This window comes from Pan troglodytes, chromosome 19 (genome assembly GCF_028858775.2).
Source record: "Pan troglodytes isolate AG18354 chromosome 19, NHGRI_mPanTro3-v2.0_pri, whole genome shotgun sequence".
Taxonomy (NCBI): Eukaryota; Metazoa; Chordata; class Mammalia; order Primates; family Hominidae; genus Pan; species Pan troglodytes.
Window position 1 is genome coordinate 51,070,939 of NC_072417.2, and position 22,670 is coordinate 51,093,608.

The 22,670-nt window shown below is 39.3% G+C and overlaps 2 protein-coding genes across 3 annotated transcripts in view; both read right to left on the reverse strand.

The window, feature by feature from the left end:
• The window catches only part of LOC129137592 (coiled-coil domain-containing protein 144A-like), a 104,647-nt gene that overhangs the window by 11,707 nt on the left and 70,270 nt on the right, over nucleotides 1–22,670 (reverse strand). The window lies entirely within an intron of this gene.
• LOC101059882 (protein FAM106B) lies at nucleotides 243–3,257 on the reverse strand. The gene has a single exon (XM_063798903.1). It carries the CDS (start codon nucleotides 2,506–2,508, stop codon nucleotides 2,041–2,043), a length of 468 nt encoding a protein of 155 aa, XP_063654973.1. The 5' UTR covers nucleotides 2,509–3,257; the 3' UTR covers nucleotides 243–2,040.

The following is a 22,670-nucleotide window of genomic DNA, read 5'->3' on the forward strand; positions in this document are numbered from 1 at the left end:
AGGCAGAAGAATTGCTTGAACCCAGGAGGCAGAGGTTGCAGTGAGCCGAGATGACGCCATTGCACTGCAGCCTGGGCAACAAGAGCGAAACTCTGTCTCTCAAAAAAAAAAAAAAGAAGTATAAAATGAAACATGTTGAATCAGCAGCAGTGGCAGCTTGTTTAAGGAAAGGAACAAACAAAATTAATACAGAAAGTCAAAAAATGAAGCACAACTCTTTTAAGTGCCAGTCTGTTTTTAGGTTTCTTTTTTTTTTTTTTTTTTTTTTTTAATAGAGACAGGGTCTCTGTTCCCCAGGCCAGAAAGCAGTGAGGTAATCACAGCTCACTGCAGCCTCGACCTCCCAGGCTCAAGCAATCCTCCCACCTCAGCCTCCCCAGTAGCTGGGACCACAGATGTGCACCATCACACCCAGCTAATTTTTGTATTTTTTGTAGAGATGGGGTTTCACCATGTTGCCCAGGCTGGTCTTGAACTCCTCGGCTCAAGCTATCTGCCCACCTCAGCTTCCCAAAGTGCAGTGACTACAAGTGTGAGCTGCCATGGCTGGCCAAGGCTGTCTTTTAAAAAGCTAAAAATGTGTTGGTTCAAGACCAGTCTGAGCAATATGGCGAGACCTCATTTCTACTAAAAAGAAAAAAAAAAAATCAGCTGGGTGTGGTGGCCCATGCCTGTAGTCATCCCAGCTACTCGAAAAGCTGAAGTGGGAGGATCGCTTGAACCCAGAAGGTTGAGGTTGCAGTGAGCCTTGATTGTGCCACTGCACTCCAGCCTGGGTGACAGTGAGACCTTGTCTCAAAAAGCCTCGGAAGGAGTGGCCTAGGGAGATGAGCAAGCATTTTGTTTGTAGTTTCTGAATGGCCCTGTGCATTGAGAGAGGTCTTCGGCCTCCCAGCCTCTCTGGCTGAAGGTGGCGATTCTGCATGGAGTCTCTCCACCACTTGGTGGCACTGCTCACAGTGACTTCTTACTTCTAAACACCATTGAATTGGAGCAAGTAGATGATTTGCCACATTTTTCCCAGCTAATTTGGAGGCTGAATATAGAATTTTACTGGGGCACACCAGAATGTGTACGTTGGGGAGCAGCGATCCCCGTTTTCCTTGATAATGTGCCGACAGCTTCCTTAGTATTGAAATCACAAAGTCAGAAATGCACACACCTCTATGATGAGAGATCCATACAGGAGAGAGCAACAAAAAGAGGCCTTTTAAGTTTGCCAGACTTCCTGACCAGTGGGAAGCAAGAGAGTAGATAAGTGTGCAACAGGCACAAACCCAGGCCTATAAGAACCTAGTTGGGAATAGAATGTAAGAGAATGGGGAGCGATGGGGACTCTAGTGTGTTCTGGGCACGTGCCCATCTAAAGTCTCCATGTGACTGTTGCCCGGCAGGAATGTGGGCCCCAGTGTTCACCAAACCTTTTTGTTTGTTTGTTTTTTTCCCATGAAGAGAAGCCAGAAACCCAGATATTGATACAAAGTATCCAGTTTAGAAGTGTTGGTAGTTTTTTTAATTTTGAACATTGTGCTGCCCAAAGAAGGTATCTGCAAGCCAGGTACAAACCAGCAGTTCATGCCCTCTGGTGAGCAGAAATGTAGGAGGTCGAATTCTAGTTCTGCTGTTGCAACAGCTGTAAACGAAAGTCTTCAGATTTCTAATGCCCAATGGAAATGCCACTTTATTTCCAAAGGTTATTAAAAGGAATAGTTCATGTATGTAAGTAGGCACAGAGCTTGCCACCTATTAGGTACTCAAAAGCATTCTTCCTTCACTTAAGGAAACAATACAGGCATAATGCAACAATAATGTTACAATCAAGTTCATTATCAGGAGGCATACACCCAAACAAAAGGGTAGTGAGCACCTACCACGTACAGAGCTCTCTGCTAGGTTCTCTGGGGGCAGCAGTTCCCAACCTGGCAATTCATCGGCATCGTCGGAATCAGCCAGCAGCTTGTTGGATATGCTGAGTCCAGAGTCCCGCCCATATTACACCTAACGTTCTGTGCCTATTACACCCAGATTTATGAGATCCTCCTATCCCATGCAGTCAAAGAATCTGCATTCTAATAAGTTCCTCAGAGGAAGCTCTTTTGCAGCCAGTTTGCACCGGTCTGTGGGTTGGTCACTTATGGAAACCACTGCTCCAGGGAATGAATCATGATTTCCAGTCTCATTAGGGAAAGATGATATGCATATGCACACATGTAAAGAGGAGTGACAGTAATTAGCCAAAAGCTCTGTGGACATAATTGCCTCTGATGAAGTGCTGACTGATGACATCAGACAGTAGGCTACTGACAGTGTACCCCGGGGAAAGCTAAATGCAAAAGAGAAGCGAACTGCCTCATGAAGTGAGATGAGGATTACAGGGTCAGAAATGTGGAGAGGGTGATTCAGATGGACAAAGGAGCAGAGGCAGGGTTCCAGTGATGTGTTTCGGAGGCAGTGCAGCCTGTTTGTGCTGAGTGGAAGGTGCATGAGGAACATAGTAGACGGTAACATGAAGGCAGGAGCTGTGAAGGCCTTTGAAGGTCAGGCCAGTTGTAATAAAACTATTTCACATTGTCAGGTATCTTGCGATGGTTGCCAAACATTTTTGTATGGTTTGCATAAATACATATCTATTTTATGTATGTATTTATTTATTTTATGTATTTATTTTATGTATTTATTTATTTTTGAGACAGAGGTTCGCTCTTGTTGCCCAGGCTGGAGTGCAATGGAGCAATCCCAGCTCACTACAACCTCCGCCTCTCAGGTTCAAGCAATTCTCCTGCCTCAGCCTCCTGAGTAGCTGGGATTACAGGCATGAGCCACCACGCCCAGCTAATTCTGTATTTTTAGTAGAGATGGGGTTTCTCCATGTTGGTCAGGCTGGTCTTGAACTCCCAGCCTCAGGTGATCCACCCATCTCGGCCTCCCAAAGTGCTGGGATTACAGGCGTGAGTCACTGCACCCAGCCTATTTTAGTTTTCTTTGAGACAGAGTTTCACTCTTGTCGCCCAGGCTGCAGTGAAGTGGCACTATCTCGGCTCACTGAAACCTCCACCTCCCGGATTCAAGTGATTCTCCTGCCTCAGCCTGCCAAGTAGTTGGGATTACAGGGTCCCTTGAAGCCCAGGACAAATGGCCCTGCTGTGGCCTTGCCCCAACTCACCCCCCCACTTCCTCTGGGTCAGCCCCAACTTGTAGTCCAGTCCTCCCAGTTCCTCTGCTTCTCTGAGTATAACTTGAGCTGACGTGTGGTGCATTCCACCTACCTGACTTACATCAAGCTGTCAATGGCAATCAAGCGTAATGAGAGCATGGCCAAAGGTCTGCAGAGGGCTCTGCTGCAGCAGCAGCCAGAGGATGACAGCAAGTGCTTCCCCCGGCCCCAGGACCTGATCCGGCTTTATGACATCATCTTACAGCTGACCCTTGAGGACCGGGAAGGCAAGGGTCTGTCGTTTCCCTTTGCCTGTGTCAGACACAAAATGACTTAACTTTGTATCATGGAAGGGCTGTGACAAGCAGGACCTGTTAGTAGCCGGGAAAAGACAAAGGTCTTACACCAGTTCCACAGGCTGTGAGCCCCTACCTCTCAGACATGCTGATCTGCAGAGAATAGTGACCCCAGATCATCACTGAGCACTTCACCTGTGTAAGATGCTCCCAGGTGCCATAGAGCATCTGAGACCCGAATCCATGCCATCTCGGCCCCCAGGGAGTTTGTCAGTCAGTAGGACTGTGAGACACACACAGTCAAGGCATCTGAGTAGATGCTAAGCAAAATAAAAGCTCAGCGCTGGAACAGATCCCTTCCAGCTAAGAGGGGCCAAGAAGTCTCTGAAGGCGGGTGAGCTATGAGTTGAGTTGTAAAGGGCAAATCTGTTTCCAAGATGAGAGGGGAATGGAGGTGACAGCAGCTGTGGCTGCTGCCAGGTCACTTCACAGGCTTTTCCCCATTGTATTGACCTTGGGCTTTTTTTTTCTCACCATCGTCTGCTCTTACAAGGTCTTCTGTGAAAAATTCAACCTAAGATCTACTCTTCATGAATTTTCTTGTTGCATCTGTTGTACAGAATCTGGTGGAATTGCTCCAGCTTCCTGGTTTAGAGGAAGACAAAGCCTTCCAGAAAGAGATAGGCCTCAAGATTCTGGCGTTCAAAGCTTACAGGTAACGTCCCATGGGATGGGCAGAGTTTTCCTCTGCCTCCCAGGTTCTGTAAGCATTGGGAGCATGACCCAGCCCACAGCAGATGGGATCATTGGCCTTGAGTGTATGGTTACCTTGCCTGTGATCAGAGGAAGGTCAGCCCAGCATGTTCAAGGGGAGTTTCTAAAGGCTGCGGTCAGTAGTGGCCAGTGATGATGACTGCCCTTTGGCCAGGTTGGAGGAGTGGAGCACACACGTTAAACTTGGCTTCCTCGCTGGGTGTGGTAGCTCACGCTTGTAATCCCAGCACTTTGGGAGGCAAAGGCAGGATTAAAAACTTAAATCTAAAATGAAAACATATTAAAACCTTGGACGATAACCTAGGAAATACCATTGCGGACATAGGACCTGGAAATGATCTTCATGACAAAGATGCCAAAAGTAATTGCAAGAAAAACAAAAATTGGCAAATGGGACCTAATTAAACTAAAGAGCTTCTTTACGGCAAAAGAAACTATCAACAGAGTAAACAGCTCACAGAAAGGGAGAAAATATTTGCAACCTAGCCATCTGACAAAGGTCTAATATCCAGCAACTGCAAGAAACTTAAATTTACAAGAAAAAAAACAAACAACACCATCAAAAGTGGGCAAAGGACATGAACAGATACTTTTCAAAAGAAGACATAACATGTGGCCAACGAGGCTATGAAAAAAATGCTCAAACTCACTAATCATTAGAGAAATGCAAATCAAAACCACAGTGAGACACCATCTCACACCAGTCAGAATGACTATTATTAAAAGGTCAAAAACTAACAGAAGCTGGCAAGGTTGTGGAGAAAAGGGGACGTTTATGCACTTCTGGTGGGAATTTAAACTTGTTTAGTCATTGTGGAAAGCAGTTTGCCGATTTCTCAAAGAACTTAGAATTGCCATTTGACCCAGCAGTCCCATTGCTTTCCCCATCGCTTTTTTTAAGTGGAGTTGTTGAAGGTTGGATGGTTGTGGGTGTGCTGCATTATTTCTTAGCTCTCTATTCTGTTCCTTTGGTATATGTGTCTGCTGTTGTAACAGTACCATGCTATTTCTGTTACTGCAGGTTTGTAGTATAGTTTGAAGTCAGCTACCAAACTACCAATGACATTCTTCACAGAATCAGGATAAACTATTTTAAAATTTATATCGAACCCCAAAACAGCTGGAATAGCTAAGGCAATTCTAGCTTACTTTTATAAGAATATAGTGTATAATACATAGAATATACAGCACATATATTAATCAACTTTGTTATGGGTAAGGTTTCTGGTCAACAGTATTTAATCAGGTCAGTCAGCAGTTACATTACAGGGAAGTCAAAATTTAGGCAAATTTTCGGCTGTGTGGGGTTCAGCCCCTCTAACTTCCACATTGTTCAAAGGTCAAGAGTACTGAAAGGGAAAAAAAAACTAAAATGAGCCATGTGTGATTCAACTGGAATTAGAATCACCAGGAAGAACTCATGGTTTTCAGTATATTCTAATATAGAAATATCGATGAATATAAGCATGTATGTTTGTATATTTATCCATCTAGCTGTATTTTTCTGCTCTGTTCACTGAGGAAGCCTATGAGCAATGACAACTCCAATAGCCATACGTGTCTACCACAATTACTGCCCAGATATTGGTTTCTAATTACTGTCCCCTAAAGAAAGTCAGGGCTTCTGGAAAAAAATGAAAATGGCTGATTCAAGGGCTGGGGCAGAGAAAATCCAAAGTATGGTTGAAACAGCTTATGCCAGAAAGTGAGGAAGTATTCAAAGAACAATAAGGACAGTTCAAAAAGACATGAATTCAGCTTGAAATGGCTACCACTGGTCAAAGCAGAGGGAACCTGAACAGCAAAACAATAAATTTTCCCTTCTCCCCTATTTGTTGGTTGGTTTTGTTTTGTTTTACTTATCCACGTAGAAGGAATGAAAGATGAAGACAATCATGATTTGGCAACCACCATAATAATAATTGACCCAACAAAAATAATCAATGAAATGCTAAATCTAGTGGGTGAGACGTTTAGAGTAACCAGATATTTACAGAGCCTCAAACTATGTTCACATAAGACATTGGTGAAAAACAAAGGGTAGATAGTCACTTTATCATGGACAGACCTGGTAGATTCTCAACCAAAGTCAACACTGGCCAGTAATGGAGCCAAGTAACAGCATATGCCTCCAGATATGCTGCATTGGGAAGAACTCAGCCTTACTTGTGTGACCTTCCTGCCTGAATGGTATAACCTGAACTGAATCATGAAGAAACATCCTATGAACCCAAACTGAGAGAAAATCCACAAAAAACTGACCCACACTCTTCAAACACATAAATGCCATCAAAATCAAGGAAAGACTCAGGAATCATCCTGGACTAAAAGAGACTAAAAAGACAGAATAATTTGACACAGATCGACCTCCTCCAAAGGTCAGCAACCTCAAACATCAAAGGTAGATAGGCCCACAGAGATGAGAAAGAATCAACATAAAAATGCTGAAACCTCTCAACATCATGGATTATGAAAGTCAACATCATGGATTGTAAAATCACCCATCTTAAATTATTTGGCTATAAAAAATATTATTGAGACAACTGAAAAAAGTAAAATAAGGTTTATGGATGAGACATTAACAGTAAACCATTTTTAATTTCCTGATTTTGATAGTTATACTATAATTATGCAAGATAATGCCTTGTTTTTAGGAGACACACATCAAATTATTTAGAAATAAAGAGGCATCACACCTGCAACTTATAAACCATTCAGAAAAAGTCTATATTATGCACCTACATTTATATTTACCTAGAAAGAGAAGAGGAAAAGGGGGAGAAAGGATAAAGCAAACACAGTAAAATGTTCACATTTGGGGAATAGTATCCAAGAATGTTTTGTAGTTTTCTTACTATTTTTCTATAAGTCTCAAATTGTCAAAATAAAACATTTCTAAAAAGAAAAAAATTGTTAAAAAAATTGTCAAATCATAACCTATTAAATGAAATAAACCACAAGTAAATATCAAATCAAGTAAATGAATAAATTGAGTTTGATGAAGAACAGAGATATCTACATAGTCTCAAATTACCTCCCCACAAAATATGAATGCTAATTAATTACAAGGTGAAAAAGTAACATTACAGAGGAGAAAGCTAGCAGACACCACTGTTTGTGATCAATGCCAACATCACCAGTAAAAGGGCAAATCAAAATTGTAGGTCACTCATGTTCTATGGGGCTAACAGAGCTCTAATTTCTTCCCGGGATGGAGTGCCTGAGGGGTGGGGCAGGCTGCCACCTAGGCCTTTCAAGCTTCTCAGCCAGTTCAGCCTGTGGGCCTTTGGACAGCCCAAATTGAATGGGAACTGAAGGGATCCCCAACACAGCACAGCTGGTCTACCAAAAAGTAGCCAGAATCATTCTTTAAGCAGGTCCCTTATCCCATTTCTCCTGACTGGAGGAGACCTCCCAACTGGGGTCTCCAGCCACCTCCTACAGGCACTTTCGAGCCAGCAATAGGTCAGTACCCTGCTGGGCTGGAGCTTCCAAAGGAAGTGGCAGGCAGCCATCTTTGCTGTTTCACAGACTTCACTGATGATACCTCCAGCTATGGGAAAAACCGAGGCAACTAGGGTATAGTGCGAACCCCCAGCAAACTGCAGCAGCCCTGCAGAGGAGTGGCCAGGCTGTTAAAAGAAAAACAAGCAGGAAACAACAACAATAACAATTTAAAAAGCCACAAAAACCCCATCCTCAAGGTCAAAGTTTAAGATAGACCCACAGAGATGAGAAATAACCCCAAAATCCTGAGGACTCAAAAAGCCAGAGTATCCCTGCAACACCTCTCCAGCAAGGGCTCAGAACTGGGTTGAGCCTGAGATGGCTGAAATGACAGAGTGGGCTTCAGAATGTGAATAACAGTGAACTTCAATGACCTAAAGGAGCATCTTGTAACCCAATGCAAAGAAACTAAGAATCATGACAAAACAATACAGGAGCGGACAGCCAAAATAGCCGGTCTAGAGAAAAACATAACTCACCTGTTAGAGCTGAAAAACACACTACAGGAACTTCACAATGAAATCACAATTATTAACAGCAGAATAGGCCAAGAAAAGAATCTCAGAACTTGAAGACGATCTTTCTGAAATAAGACAGGCAGACAAGAATAGAGATAAAAGAATGAAAAGGAATGAACGATACCATAAAAAAATATGGGATTACATAAAGAGAACGAATCTATGATGGATTGGGGTACCTGAAAAAGGCAAGGAGAATGGAACCAAGTTGGAAAACATACTTCAGCATAGGATCCAAGAGAACTAACTTCCCCAAGTTAGTTCTAGCAAGACAGGCCAACACTCAAATTCAAGAAATCCAGAGAACTCCAGTGAGATACTCCACGAGGAGATCATCCCCGAGACACATGATCATCAGATTCTCCAAACTCTAAATGAAAGAAAAAATGTTAAGGGCAGTGAGACAGAAAGGCCAGGTCACCTACAAAGGGAACCCCATCAGATGAACAGCCGACCTCTCAGTGGAAACCCTACAAGTCAGTAGATACTGGGAACCAATATTCAACATTCTTAAAGAAAAGAATTTCCAACCCAGAATTTCACATCTGGCCAAACCAAGCTTCATAAGCAAAGGATAAATAAGATGCTTTTCAGACAAGCAAATGCTGAGGGAACTTGTTACTACCAGACCTGTCTTGCAAGAGCTCCTGAAGGAAGCAGTAAATATGAAAAGGAAAAACCATTACCAGGCACCAGAAAAACACACTAAAGTACAAAGAACAGTGACACTGTGAAGCAACCACATGAACAAGTTAGCAAAATAGCCAGCTAGCATCATGATGATGAGATCAAATCCACATATAATACTACTAACCTTAAATCTCAATGTGTTCTCCAATGAAAGACACAGAATGGCAAGCTAGATAAAGAACCAAGACCCATCAGTATGCTGTATTCAAGAGACCCATCTCACACACAAAGAAACACATAGGCTGAAAATAAAGGGATGGAGGAAAATTTACCAAGCAAACAGAAAGCAGAAAAAAACAGAGCTTGCAATCCTAGTTTCTAACAAAACAGACTTTAAATTAACAAAGATCAAAAAAGACAAAGAAGAGCACTACCTGTTGGTAAAGGGTTCAATTCAACCAGAAGAGCTAACTATCCTAAATATATATGCACCCTATACAAGAGCACCCAGGTTCATAAAGCAAGTTATTGGAGACCTTCAAAGAGACTTAGACTCCCACACAATAATAGTGGGAGACTTTAACACCACAATGACAATATTAGACACATCATGGAGACAGAAAATTAACAAAGATATTCAGGACCTGAACTCAGCTGTGGATCAAGTAGACATGATAGATATCTACAGAACTCTCCAACAAAAAACAAGCGAATATACATTCTTCTCATAGCCACATGACACTTACCCTAAAACTAATCATAAATTAGGAAGAAAAACACTCCTCAGCAAATGAAAAATAACTGAAATCATAACAAAGAGTCTCTCAGACCACAGCACAATCAAATTAGATCTCAAGATTAAGAAATTCACTTAAAACCACACAACTATATGGAAATTGAACAGTCTGCTCCTGAATGACTTTGGGGTAAATAATAAAATTATGGCAGAGATCAAGAAGCGTTTTAAAACTAATTAGAACAAAGAGACAACATAACAGAATCTCCAGGACTCAGCTAAAGCAGTGTTAAGAGGAAAATTTATAGCACTAAATGCCCACATCAAAAAGAGAGAAAGATCTCAAGTTAACAACCTAATATTACAACTAAAAGGACTAGAGAACCAAGAGGAAACAAACTCCCAAGCTAGCAGAAGACAAGAAATAACCAAGATCAGAGCTGAACTGAAATAGAGACACAAAAAAACCTTCAAAAAAATCAATGAATCCAGGAGGATTTTTTAAATTTACTTTTTATTTCAATAGGTTTTTAAGGAACAGGTGGTGTTTGGTTATATAAATAAGTTCTTTAGTGGTGATTTTTGAGATTTTGGTGCATCCCTCACCCGAGCAGTGTACACCGTACTCAATGTGTAGTCTTTTATTTCTCACTCCCTTCCCACCATTTCCCCTGAGTCCCCAAAGTCCACTGTATCATTCTTATGCCTTTACATTCTCATAGCTTAGTTCCCACATATGAGAACATATGATGTTTGGTTTTCCATTCTTGAGCTACTTCACTTAGAAGAATGGTCTCCAATTCCATCCAGGTTGCTGCAATTAGAAGAATGGTCTCCAATTCCATCCAGTTTGCTCCTTTTTATGGCTGAGTAGTATTCCATGGGGTGTGTGTGTACATATCACATTTTCTTTATCCACTCATTGATTGATGGGCATTTGGGTTGGTTCCATATTTTCACAATTATGAATTTTGCTGCTATAAACGTGTGTACAAGTATCTTTTTTGTATAATGACTTCTTTTCCTCTGGGTAGATACTGAGGAATGGGGTTGTTGGATCAAATGGTAGATCTACTTTTAGTTCTTTAAGCAATCTCCACACCGTTTTCCATAGTGGTTGTACTAGTTTACATTAGCATCAACACTATAAAAGTGTTCCCTTTCCACCACATCCATGCCGACATCTATTATTTTTAAATTTTTTTAATATTGCCATTCTTACAGGAATGAGGTGATATCGTGTTGTGGTTTTGATTTGCATATCCCTGATCATTAGTGATGTTGAGCATTTTTCCATATGCTTGTTGGCCATTTGTATATTTTCTTTTGAGAATTGTCTATTCGTGTCCTTAGCCCACTTTTTTATGGGATTGGTTTCTTTCTTACTGATTTGAGTTCTTTGTAGATTCTGAATATTAGTCCTTTGTTGGATGTGTAGGTTGTGAAGATTTTCTCCCACTCTGTGTGTTGTCTGTTAACTCTGCTAATTATTTCTTTTGCTGTGCAAAAGCTTTTTAGTTTAGTTAAGTCCCATCTATTTATCTTTTGTTTTTGTTGCATTTGTTTTGAGCTTCTTGGTCATGAAGTCTTTGCTTAAGCCAATGTCTAGAAGGGTTTTTCCAATGTTATCTTCTAGAATTTTTAAGGCTTCAGGTCTTAAGTTCTTGATCCATCTTGAGTTGATTTTTGTATAAGGTGAGAGATAAGGATCCAGTTTCATTCTCCTAAATGTGGCTAGCCAATTATCCCAGCACTATTTGTTGAATAGGGTGTCCTTTCCTCACTTTGTTGAAGATCAGCTGGCTGTAAGTATTTGGCTTTAATTCTGGGTTCTCTATTCTGTTCCATTGGTCTATGTGCCTATTTTTATACCAGTATCATGCTGTTCTAGTGACTATGGTGTTACAGAATAGTTTGGAGTTAGGTAATGTGATGTCACCAGATTTATTCTTTTTGGTTAGTCTTCCTTTGGCTATGTAGGCTCTTTTTTGGTTCCATATGAATTTTGGGATTATTTTTCATCATTTTCTAAAGAATGATGGTGGTATTTTGATGGGAATTGGATTAAATTTGTAGATTGCTTTTGGCAGTATGGTCATTTTCACAATATTGATTCTACCCATCCATGAGCATGGGATGTGCTGCCATTTGTTTGTGTCATCTGTGATTTCTTTCAGTAGTGTTTTGTAGTTTTCCACGCAGAGATCTTTCACCTCCTTGGTTAGGAACATTCCTAAGTATTTTATTAGTATTATTATTATTTGTAGCTATTGTAAAAAGGGTTGAGTTATTGATTTGATTCTTGGCTTGGTCGCTGAAGGTGTATAGCACAGCTACGGATTTGTGCACACTTGTGTGTAACTCTGTATCCTGAAACTTTGCTGAATGCATTTACCAGTTCTAGAAGCTTTTTGGATGAGTCTTTAGGGTTTTCTAGGTATACAATCATATCATTGGGAAACAGCAATAGGCAGACTTCTTCTTTACCACTTTGGATGCCCTTGATTTCTTTCTCTTGTCTGATTGCTCTGGCTAGAACTTCCAGTACCATGTTGAATAGAAGTGGAGAAAGTGGGCAATCTTGTCTTCTTCCAGTTTTCAGGAGGAATGCTTTCAACTTTTCCCTGTTCAGTATAATGCTGGCTGTGGGTTTGTCATAGATGGCTTTTATTATCTTAATGTATGTCCCTTCTATGCTGATTTTGCTGAGGGTCTTAATAAAATGAGGATGCTGGATTTTCTCAAGTGGTTTTTCTGCATCTATTGAGATGATCATGTGACTTTTGTTTTTTAATTCTGTTTATGTAGTGTATCACATTTATTGACTTGTAGATGTTAAACCATCCCTGCATCCCTGGTATGAAACCCACTTGATCATGATGGATTATCTTTTTGATATGTTGTTAGATTCAGCTAGCTAGTATTTTTTTTGAGGATTACTGCATCTCTGTTCATCAGGGATGTTGGTCTGTAGCTTTCTTTTCTCATTATGTCCTTCCTTGTTTTTGGTATTAGGGTGTCTATTAGTCTGTTTCAGTATTAGGGTGTGTATTAGTCCATTTTCACACTGCTGATAAAGACATACCTGAGACTGGGCAATTTACAAAAGAAAGAGGTTTATTTGACTTACAGTTCCACATATTTGGGGAGGCCTCAAAGTCATGGTGGAGTCAAGGAAGAGCAAGTCACATCCTACGTGGATGGCAGCAGGCAAAAAGAAAGAGCTTGTGTAGAGAAAGTCCTGTTTTTAAAACCATCAGATCTTGTGACACTCACTCGCTGTCATGAGAACAGCATGGAAAAGACCCGCCCTCATGATTCAATCATCTCCTACTGGGTCCTTCTCACAACATGTGGGAATTATGGGAGCTAAAAGATGAGATTTGGGTGGGGACACAGAGCCAAACCATATCATGGTGATTTTGGTTTCATCAAATGATTTAGGGAAGATTTCTCTTTCTCTATCCTGTGAAATAGTGTTAATAGGATGGGTACCAATTCTTTGAATGTCTGATAGAATTCAGGTGTGAATCCATCTGGTCCTGGACTTTTTTGTTGTTGGCAATTTTTAAATTACCATTTTCAATCTTGCTGCTTCTCATTGGTCTGTTCAGAGTCTCTATATCTTCCTAATTTAATCCAGGAGGGTTGTATATTTCCAGGAATTTATCGATCTCCTGTAGGTTTTCTAGTTTATGGATGTGAAGATGTTCATAGTAGTCTTGAATAATCTTTTGTATTTCTGTGGTATCAGTAGTAATATCTCCCATTTCATTTCTAATAGAGCTTATTTGGATCTTCTCTCTTCTTTTCTTGATTAATCTTGCTAATGCTTATCAATTTTATTTATCCTTTCAAAGAACCAGCTTTTTGTTTCATTTATCTGTTGTATTTTTTTGTTTCAATTTCATTTAGTTTTGTTCTGATTTTGTTATTTCTTTTCTTCTGCTGGGTTTGGATTTGGACTGTTCTAGTTTCTCCAATTCTGTGAGGTGTGACCTTAGATTGTTTATTTGTGCTCTTTCAGACTTTTTGATATAGGCATTTAATGCTATGAATTTTCTTCTTAGCTCCACTTTTGCTGTATCCCAGAGTTTTTGATAGGTTGTGTCACTATTATCGTTCAGTTCAAAGAATTTTTAAATTTCCCTCTTGATATCATTGTTGACCCAACAATCATTCAGGAGTAGGTTATTTAATTACCATGTATTTGCATGCTTTTGAGTGTTCCTTTTGGAATTAATTTCCAATTTTATTCCACTGTGGTCTGAGAGAGTACTTGATATAATTCTGATTTTCTTAAATTTACTGAGACTTGTTTTGTGCCCTATCATATGGTCTATTTTGGAGAATGTCCCGTGTTCTGATGTATACAATGTATATTCTATGCTTGTTGGGTAGAATGTTCTGTAAGCATCTGTTAAGTCCATATGTTCTAGGGTATAGTTTAAGTCCATTGTTTCTTTGTTGACTTTCTGTCTTGGTGATCTGCCTAGTGCTGCCAGCGGAGTATTAACATCCCCCACTATTATTGTGTTGCCAACTACCTCATTTCTTATGTCTAGTAGTAATTGTTTTATAAATTTGGGATCTCCAGTATTAGGTGCATATATATTTAGGACTGTGATATTTTCCTGTTGAACTAGTCCTTTTATCATTATATAATGTCCCTCTTTGTCTTTTTAAAACTGCTGTTGTCTTAAAGTCCGTTTTGTCTGATATAAGAACAGCTACTCCTGCTCGCTTTTGACGTGTCTATTTAGACAAAATGTCTTTTTCCAACCCTTTGCCTTAAGTTTATGTGAGTCCGTATGTGTTAGGTGAGTCTCCTGAAGACAGCAGCAACTTGGTTGGTGAATTCTTACCCATTCTGCCATTCTATATCTCTTAAGTGGAGCATTTAGGCCATTTACGTTCAACATTAGCATTGAGATGTGAGGTACTATTCTATTCGTAACGCTATTTGTTGCCTGAGTACCTGAAAACCTGGAAGCGTTCCCTTGAAAACTGACACAAGACAAAGATGCCCTCTCTCACCACTCCTATTCAACACAGTATTAGAAATTCTCACCAAGGCAATCAGGCAAGAGAAAGAAAGAAAAGCTATTCAAATAGGAAGACAGGAAGTCAAACTATCTTTGTTTGCAGATGATATGATCCTATATCTAGAAAACTCCATCATCTCAGCTCAAAAACTTCTTAGCTGATAAGCAACTTCAACAAAGTCTCAGGATACAAAATCAATGTGCAAAAGTCACTAGCATTCCTATACACCAACAACAGGCAAGCCGAGAGAAAAATCATGAATTAACTCCCATTCACAATTGCCACAAGAAGAGTATAATACCTAGGAATACAGCTAACAAGAAAAGTGAAGGACCTTTTCAAGGATAACTATAAACCATTATTCAAAGAAATCAGAGATGACACAAACAAATGGAAAAACATATGCTCACAGACGGGAAGGATCAATATCGTGAAAATGACCACACTGCCCAAGGCAATCTGTAAATTAAATGCTAGGCCCATTAAACTACTATTGACATTCTTTACAGACCTAGAAAAAGCTATTTTAAAATTCATATGGAACCAAAAAAGAGCCCAAATAGCCAAGACAATCCTAAGCAAGAAGAGCAAAGCTAGAGGCATCATGCTACCCAGCTTCAAATATACTACAAGACTACAGTAACCAAAACAGCATGGTGCTGGTACAAGAACCGACACATAGACCAATGGAACAGAATGGAGAACCCAGAAATAAGACCACACACCTACAACCATGTGATCTTTGACAAACCTGACAAAAGGAAGCAATGGGGAAAAGATTCCCTATTTAATAAATGGTGCTGGGAGAACTGGCTAGCCATATGCAGCAAATTGAAACTGGACCCCTTCCTTAACCCATATACAAAAGTTAACTCAAGATGGATTAGAGACTTAAATCTACAACCCAAAACTATAAAAATCCTGGAAGAAAACCTAGGCAATGCCATTCAGGACACAGGCAAGGGCAAAGATTTCATGACGAAGATGCCAAAAGCAATTGCAACAAAAGCCAAAATTGACAAATGGGATCTAATTAAACTAAAGAGCTTCTGCACAGCATTAAGAACCTACCAACAGAGTAAACCGACAACCTACAGAATGGGAGAAAATTTTTGCACTCTATCCATCTGACAAAGGTCTAATATCCAGCATCTACAAGGAACTTAAACAAATTTACAAGAAAAAAAAACTCAACCCCATTAGAAAGTGGTCAAAGGACACAAACAGACACTTTTCAAAAGAAGGCATACATGCAGCCAACAAACAAAAAAACCTCAACATCACTGATCATCTGAGAAATGCAAATCAAAACCACAATGAGACACCATCTCACAACAGTCAGAATGGCTATAATTCAAAAAAATGAAAAGATGCTGGCAAGATTATGGAGAAACAGGAATGCTTTTACACTATTGATAGGAGTGTAAATTAGTTCAACCAGTGTGGAAGACAGTGTGGTGATTCCTCAAAGATCTAGAACCTGAAATACCATTTAACCCAGCAATCCCATTACTTGGTATATACCCAAAGGAATATAACTAATTCTAGTATAAAGATACATGCACACGTATGTTCATTGCAGCACTATTCACAATAGCAAAGACAAAGAATCAACCTAAAAGCCCATCAATGATAAACTGGATAAAGAAAATGCGGTACATATACACCATGGAATACTATGCAGCCATGAAAAGGAATGAGACATGTCCTTTGCAGGGACATGGGTGGAGCTGCAGAACATTATCCTCAGCAAACCAACGCAGAAATAGAAAATGAAATACTGCATGCTCTCACTTACAAGTGGGAGCTGAATAATGAGAACACATGGACACATGGCGGGGAACAACACACACAGGGGCATGTGGGATGGTGGGGGGTGAGAGAAGGGAGAGCATCGTGAAGAACAGCTAATGGATGCTGGGCTATTATTAATACCTATGTGATGGGATGATCTGTGCAGCAAACCACCATGGCACATATTTACCTATGTAACAAACCTGGACATCCTGCACATCCTGCACATGTACCCCTGAACTTAAAAGATGAAAATAAAAAATAATAATAATTGCAGGTCACCTGATAGAATGCAGTGAGAAGATCATGGGATAACTTCTGTGATACTCTTGCCAAAAAAAAAATTATCATCTAAATCTTATCATAAAAAAAATTCAGAGAAATCCAATGGAGGGACATTCTGTATTATTGGACTCTACTCTTCAAAAGATTTAAGGTCATAAAGGTCAAAGAAAAACTGAGGAACTGTTCCAGACTGAAAGAGTCATGACAACTAAATGAAATTCATGGACCTGAATGGGATCCTTCTGCTACAAAGAACATTATAGACAATTAAGAAAACTTGAAAAGAAACTGAGAATGAAATGATCAAGTGTATTGATGTTAACTTTCTGATTATGAAGTAGTTATATAAAATGTCCTGACTTGTGGGAATACCCACATACCAGATGTGATGGCATAATGTCAGCAATTTACTCTCAAATGGCCCACAGGGGGAAAGCTGTTTTTCCTAAAATGTGGAAATTTTCTCCAATTTTAAGACTGTTTCCCAAAAGTTAATCTAATAAAGAAATGAAACAATAAATAAAAAAGCAAAAAGCCTTAGGCAAACCTTATTTTTCCACAAGGAAAGATCTAAATAAATCAGTGCTTAAAATTAAAATTATCTAAGTTTGACTGCACTATAACAATTGTAATACATCCAAACATTGACAATGACCACAGTACCAGTATACCAAAATGATGTCTATCTAAACTTAAATCTATCACTATGTATAAAGATAAAATTATAAAATACAAACAAGCCATCAATTGGCTCCACTAAATTATTAATGGCAACTTGATTATTTGGCTGTTTAAACAGCTAACATTTGGGCAGTTCGAGTATGTAAAACTCAGTAATACTGGTTTTCATTTGCAAAATCCACTTAAAAGTTAGCTGAAGAGGCCAAGAAACATTATTTAAAATACTATATAAATTTTCATCAGACATGTATAATATAGAATATTTCCCTTTAGTAAAAATGTTCACATCATATATTTAATGGGAAACAAAATATCATGTGAATAGCCCAAATAAAATTGCCTTATCTTTCAGAGTATGTATTTTCTTCTTAAAATCTGTGCATATTCTTTTGTTACTTCCAAAACTGGATCTTGATTCAGATTTTCCTTGTGTGTAAATCCTAGAGGAGAAGCTATATAGGATCCAGGTTCATATTTAGTAGCAGCTGGAAAAAAAAGCAAGAATTACATTATTATTATTATTATTATTATTGTTGTTGTTATTATTTTAAGATAGGGGCTCACTCTTTCACCTATGCTGGAGTGCCGTGGTGTGATCACAGGTCACTGCAGTCTTGTCCTCCCAGGCTTAAGCAATTCTCCTGCCTCAGCCCCAAGTACTTGGAACTGCAGGCATGAGCCACTGTGCCTGGCAAGCTTTTGTATTTTTTATAGGGGCAGGGTTTCGTCATGTTGGCACAGGCTGCTCTCAAACTCCTGGGCTCCAGTGATCTGCCTGCCTCAGGCTCCCAAAGTGCTGGGACTACAAACGTGAGCCAACATGCCTGGCAAAAGAATTATATTCTATATATTTCATAGTTAACTAAGTGCAAATCAGTAAAAAAGAGTTGAGAGCTTTTTCAGTGTTAACAAGAATGAAAAGTATGTATGACTACAATGCTAACTTATTATTAGATAAGAATCTGCCCATAGTTGCACACTAAATTAATGATCATTGTGGTTGTGTATCACAGCTTCTGGTTTTCTCATTCTTCATTCATTTATTCAACAACCACATGCTAAGGTACTAGACTATGCCCTGGAGTTACAAGATGAAGATGATACAGTCCACCCCTCAGCAATCATATGCTATAACCTGAAAAAGCAGACAAATAGGCAATTTCCATACCAAGTCATAGATACCCTGACAGGTATAAAACAGGGCACTATTGGAATGCAAGAGGGACACCTATCCCAGTTTTGTCTCGATATTGTAGGCTTTTCGGTGGAGGCATGGTTAGTGGATACCTGAAGGATGAGAAAAAAAGGTTGGCAGATAGAGCAAAGAAGCAAGTGCAAAGAGCTAGAGGAGAAGGATGAGCACTGTGGAATTCTGTGCAGTCCAGTTTGGCTGGATCCTAGAGCAAAGGGGCAGAGTAAAGTAAGTGGTGAGAGATAAGCCTGAGTAACTTGACAAGAACCAAATGAATGTGGGTGTTTATATTACATGTTAAGGAATTTGGAACTTTTTCTGAGGGCAAAAGTAAACCAATGACACTGTAAATGACTGGAGATTTAAAGTGTTACCTCTCAAGCGACTGCTGATAAACTGTAACTGCTTGAATAGGTTACTAGATGAGACTGGGATGTTTTGGCCTTAAAAATCACTACCATAACCCTGAGAAGTTGATGATGCTTCTGTTTTCTGAGAACCGTTTCTGTGTGCTGGCTGACAATTCCATAGGGATGGCAGAAGTGAAGAGTAGAGCCAGACTTCTTGAGCTATTTTTTTCAAGCTATGGAACGTGATGAATTCATGAGGCATAAGTATGCTCTTCATTATACATGTTCAAGTTTTCACATCTTTCATTAGATGTATATGAAAGAATATTTGATGTAGTATCTACTAGCCCAAGAACGGAAAGGGATGTCGTTTGCAGTTTATTTCAGATATATATTACTTAATCTAAATTTAATTCATAAATTTTGGTAACATACCTGCTACTTCTGCAGTTAGATCATTTTGCAACTTCTGCTGCATCTGAAATAAGTCAAATATTATTTATAACGTTTAAGAAGAGACATTATCATGGTAAGGAGCATTAATTACAAAATGCGACCTTTAAATAATACTTTTACAGACTAGACCTAACTTGAAGATTGCTTAAATTAAAAATATCATATAAATTCCTACCTATTTTAAGTTTAGATAATGGAGAACATATATGTGTTATGCTGTTTAGATTAATCTCACAAAAGTACAATTAATATTGGTCTGTTGGATCTATGTCGTTTCAAAAGTGTGATGTTTTCCCTTATTAGTACAGAGGTTACACAATTCAAGTCGTATTCTGCAATGAATGCATTACTTTCCCATTCTTATCAAAACTCTGCCCTTTATCAAGGTCTAACCAGTTTTTCACTTTAATGAATAGTTCCTTACAATGAACTCCCCATTCTCCACTTTTAGAAAATAATAATTTCAAAGTATGTTCTTTGCTATTAATTCAGCACAGAATCTTTAATACATACTTGAAGAAAGCAGTATTGTTGTGATGCCATGTGAAAGTTCCACTGGCAAAAGATTAAAAATATTATGCTATTATGATTAACATTTCTTCATTCATACAGACACAAAGATTTCAGAAAATGTACATAAAAACAAGGATAAATACAGGTTAGAGCCAGTTTTCAATCTTAGTTTCTTTGATTCATGAGTGTCTAGAATTAAAAACTAGGAAAACAATTTAGAGTTATTTAACTGCAACTTTGATTTCTTTTCAGAAATTAGTACCCATTTTTTAAGCATCTGACAAGTTATAGTTATCTGCTTAATTATGAAAGGTGTGGGAATATTTCAAACTTATTGCCAGTGTCCCTATCTAGAGTGCTCTTATTTAATTTTTTTTTAGAATAGGTATTCTCTCACTAAATGCCTAGAACGGGGTCTGAGATAGTTTGTGGTGATAAAGATAATGATATCTAATGCCTTTACAAATTTTAGGTGTCAAGTCAATTTTTTTTTTTACTAACAGGTTTACCAGTATTTTGAGACTCCTTTCCATAACATTTCTGTGACAAAAACATTATAGATAGGCTTTATAGAGTAGGTAACATGACAACAGCATTACCATCCAGGCCTTATAAAAGTAATAATTCAAGAAATGATCCTTTTCAAGCTATGTCCCACAGAAATCTAAGGTTCCACAGAGGATGCTGAAGGATTAAGGGATAAGAAAGTCACAGCTTCAGAGCACTGATCCTTCCTTCAGTCAGGCAGCACTACTTCTGTTTTCTATAATGTGGTTTTATGCAATTTTAAAAAGTTCCATTCTTAAAGAAAAAAGAGATTTACTTAAACGTATGAGTGTCACTGATTTAGTCAAAGTCCTTAATTTTACATAAGAAACAAAACAGGCTCAGAGAGACTGCAGCTTGCCTGAGGTCACAAAACCAATTAGTTACAAGGTAGGAGTGGGCTTCAGATCTTTCACTGAGCCTGGAGTTATTCTATGCCAGCACCTTCCTTCATATTCAGAAAAGAAATACAGATTTTTAAAAATAACTCAGGCTGGGTGCGGTGGCTCACACCTGTAATCCCAGCACTTTGGGAGGCCGAGGCGGGAGGATCACAAGGTCAGAAGATCAAGACCATCCTGGCTAACACAATGAAACCCCGTCTCTACTAAAAATACACAAAATTAGCCGGGCATGGTGGTGGGCGCCTGTAGTCCCAGCTACTCAGGAGGCTGAGGCAGGAGAATGGCGTGAACCCAGGAGGCGGAGCTTGCAGTGAGCCGAGATCGTGCCACTGCACTCCAGCCTGGGTGACAGAGTCAGACTCCGCATCAAAAATAATAATACTAATAATAAAAATAAAAAAATAACTCAGACAGTCTGCGTGTGGTGGCTCACGCCTGTAATCTCAGCACTTTGAGAGGCCAAATTGGGTGGATCACAAGGTTAGGAGTTCAAGACCAGCCTGGACAATATGGTGAAACCCCGTCTCTACTAAAAATATAAAAATTAGCCAGGCGTGGTGGTGTGCACCTGTAGTCCCAGCTACTCAGGAGGCTGAGGCAGGAGAATCGCTTGAACCCGGCAGGCGGAGGTTGCAGTGAGCAGAGATCACGCCACTGCACTCCAGCCTGGGAGACAGAGTGAGACTCTGCCTCAAAAACACAACAACAACAAAAAAGAGAAAATGCATCTATAAACTGTCATGATGCTCTATAATGTTTAAGCATGACATAAAAAATAGTAGCTCTCCAAATTGTAAGTTATGAATCAAATTTAAAGAACAATTAATATCATAACTTCTGGCTAGTACCAGTCAAGACACTCAATTTATAAAGAACCCATTTTTCAAACCGCAGAACAGAAAACTTGAAGGAGGAAATCTTTAGTTGAACCAAGCAAGCAGAAATTAAGAAAACTGTTCCTTAAAAGAACTATTCATTCTCCTCCAAATAAGACGTGGTTTAGGAAAATCAATCAAGTCAATTACCCATGTTGTGAGTTATTTATAGAAAAACTGAAAACACAAAACAGATTTCTCTTTGCCATCTACCATACGTCTGTCCAACTTCTCATCATTAATTTGTACATACAAAGACATGGGATTAATTTCAATTATCACTTAAATCCAGCCATAAATGATAGGAGAACCTTCATTTTCCTGGCCTCAGGTTTCAAATGAGGACTTAGACTCTCTCTACCTATAGCTTCCTCTTGAGAGGATATCAGATCTACCTAATGGGTGAATTTGGGCAAAGCACACAGTGTGCTTGCTTGGCTCAGGGTCTCTTTCAAAAGATGTGTCTGCCCACAGTGACATGAGTTCAGGTCTGCTGTCATCTCTGCAGTAAGCAGCATGCACCTGCGATGGGTGTCAAGCATTTGTTTTCTCCAGTTAAAACTCTGTGGGTTAGTGCCTAATCTGGCATAAAATACTGTGGCTGCACATCTGAGCCACATCCTCCCATTAGTTATCATGAGTCTGCAATAGAGCTACTGTGTTGATGTCCATCTATCTGACTCCTGTGTTCTGAACTCAGAAGGGAAGGAGGAGCACCATTTGCTGCCTATCCACCACAGACTGAACAAGAAAGATGACTGTATAACACTTACAGAAATAGTTTCTTCTTCCTTGACTTTTCTAATCTTACCATACATTCTTCACAACTACCTCCACTTTAAAGAGGGGAGGAGTTAGAAAAATTTTTAAAAGAAATATAGTGAAATCAGTACCAAAGGCAAAGTCCAATAAA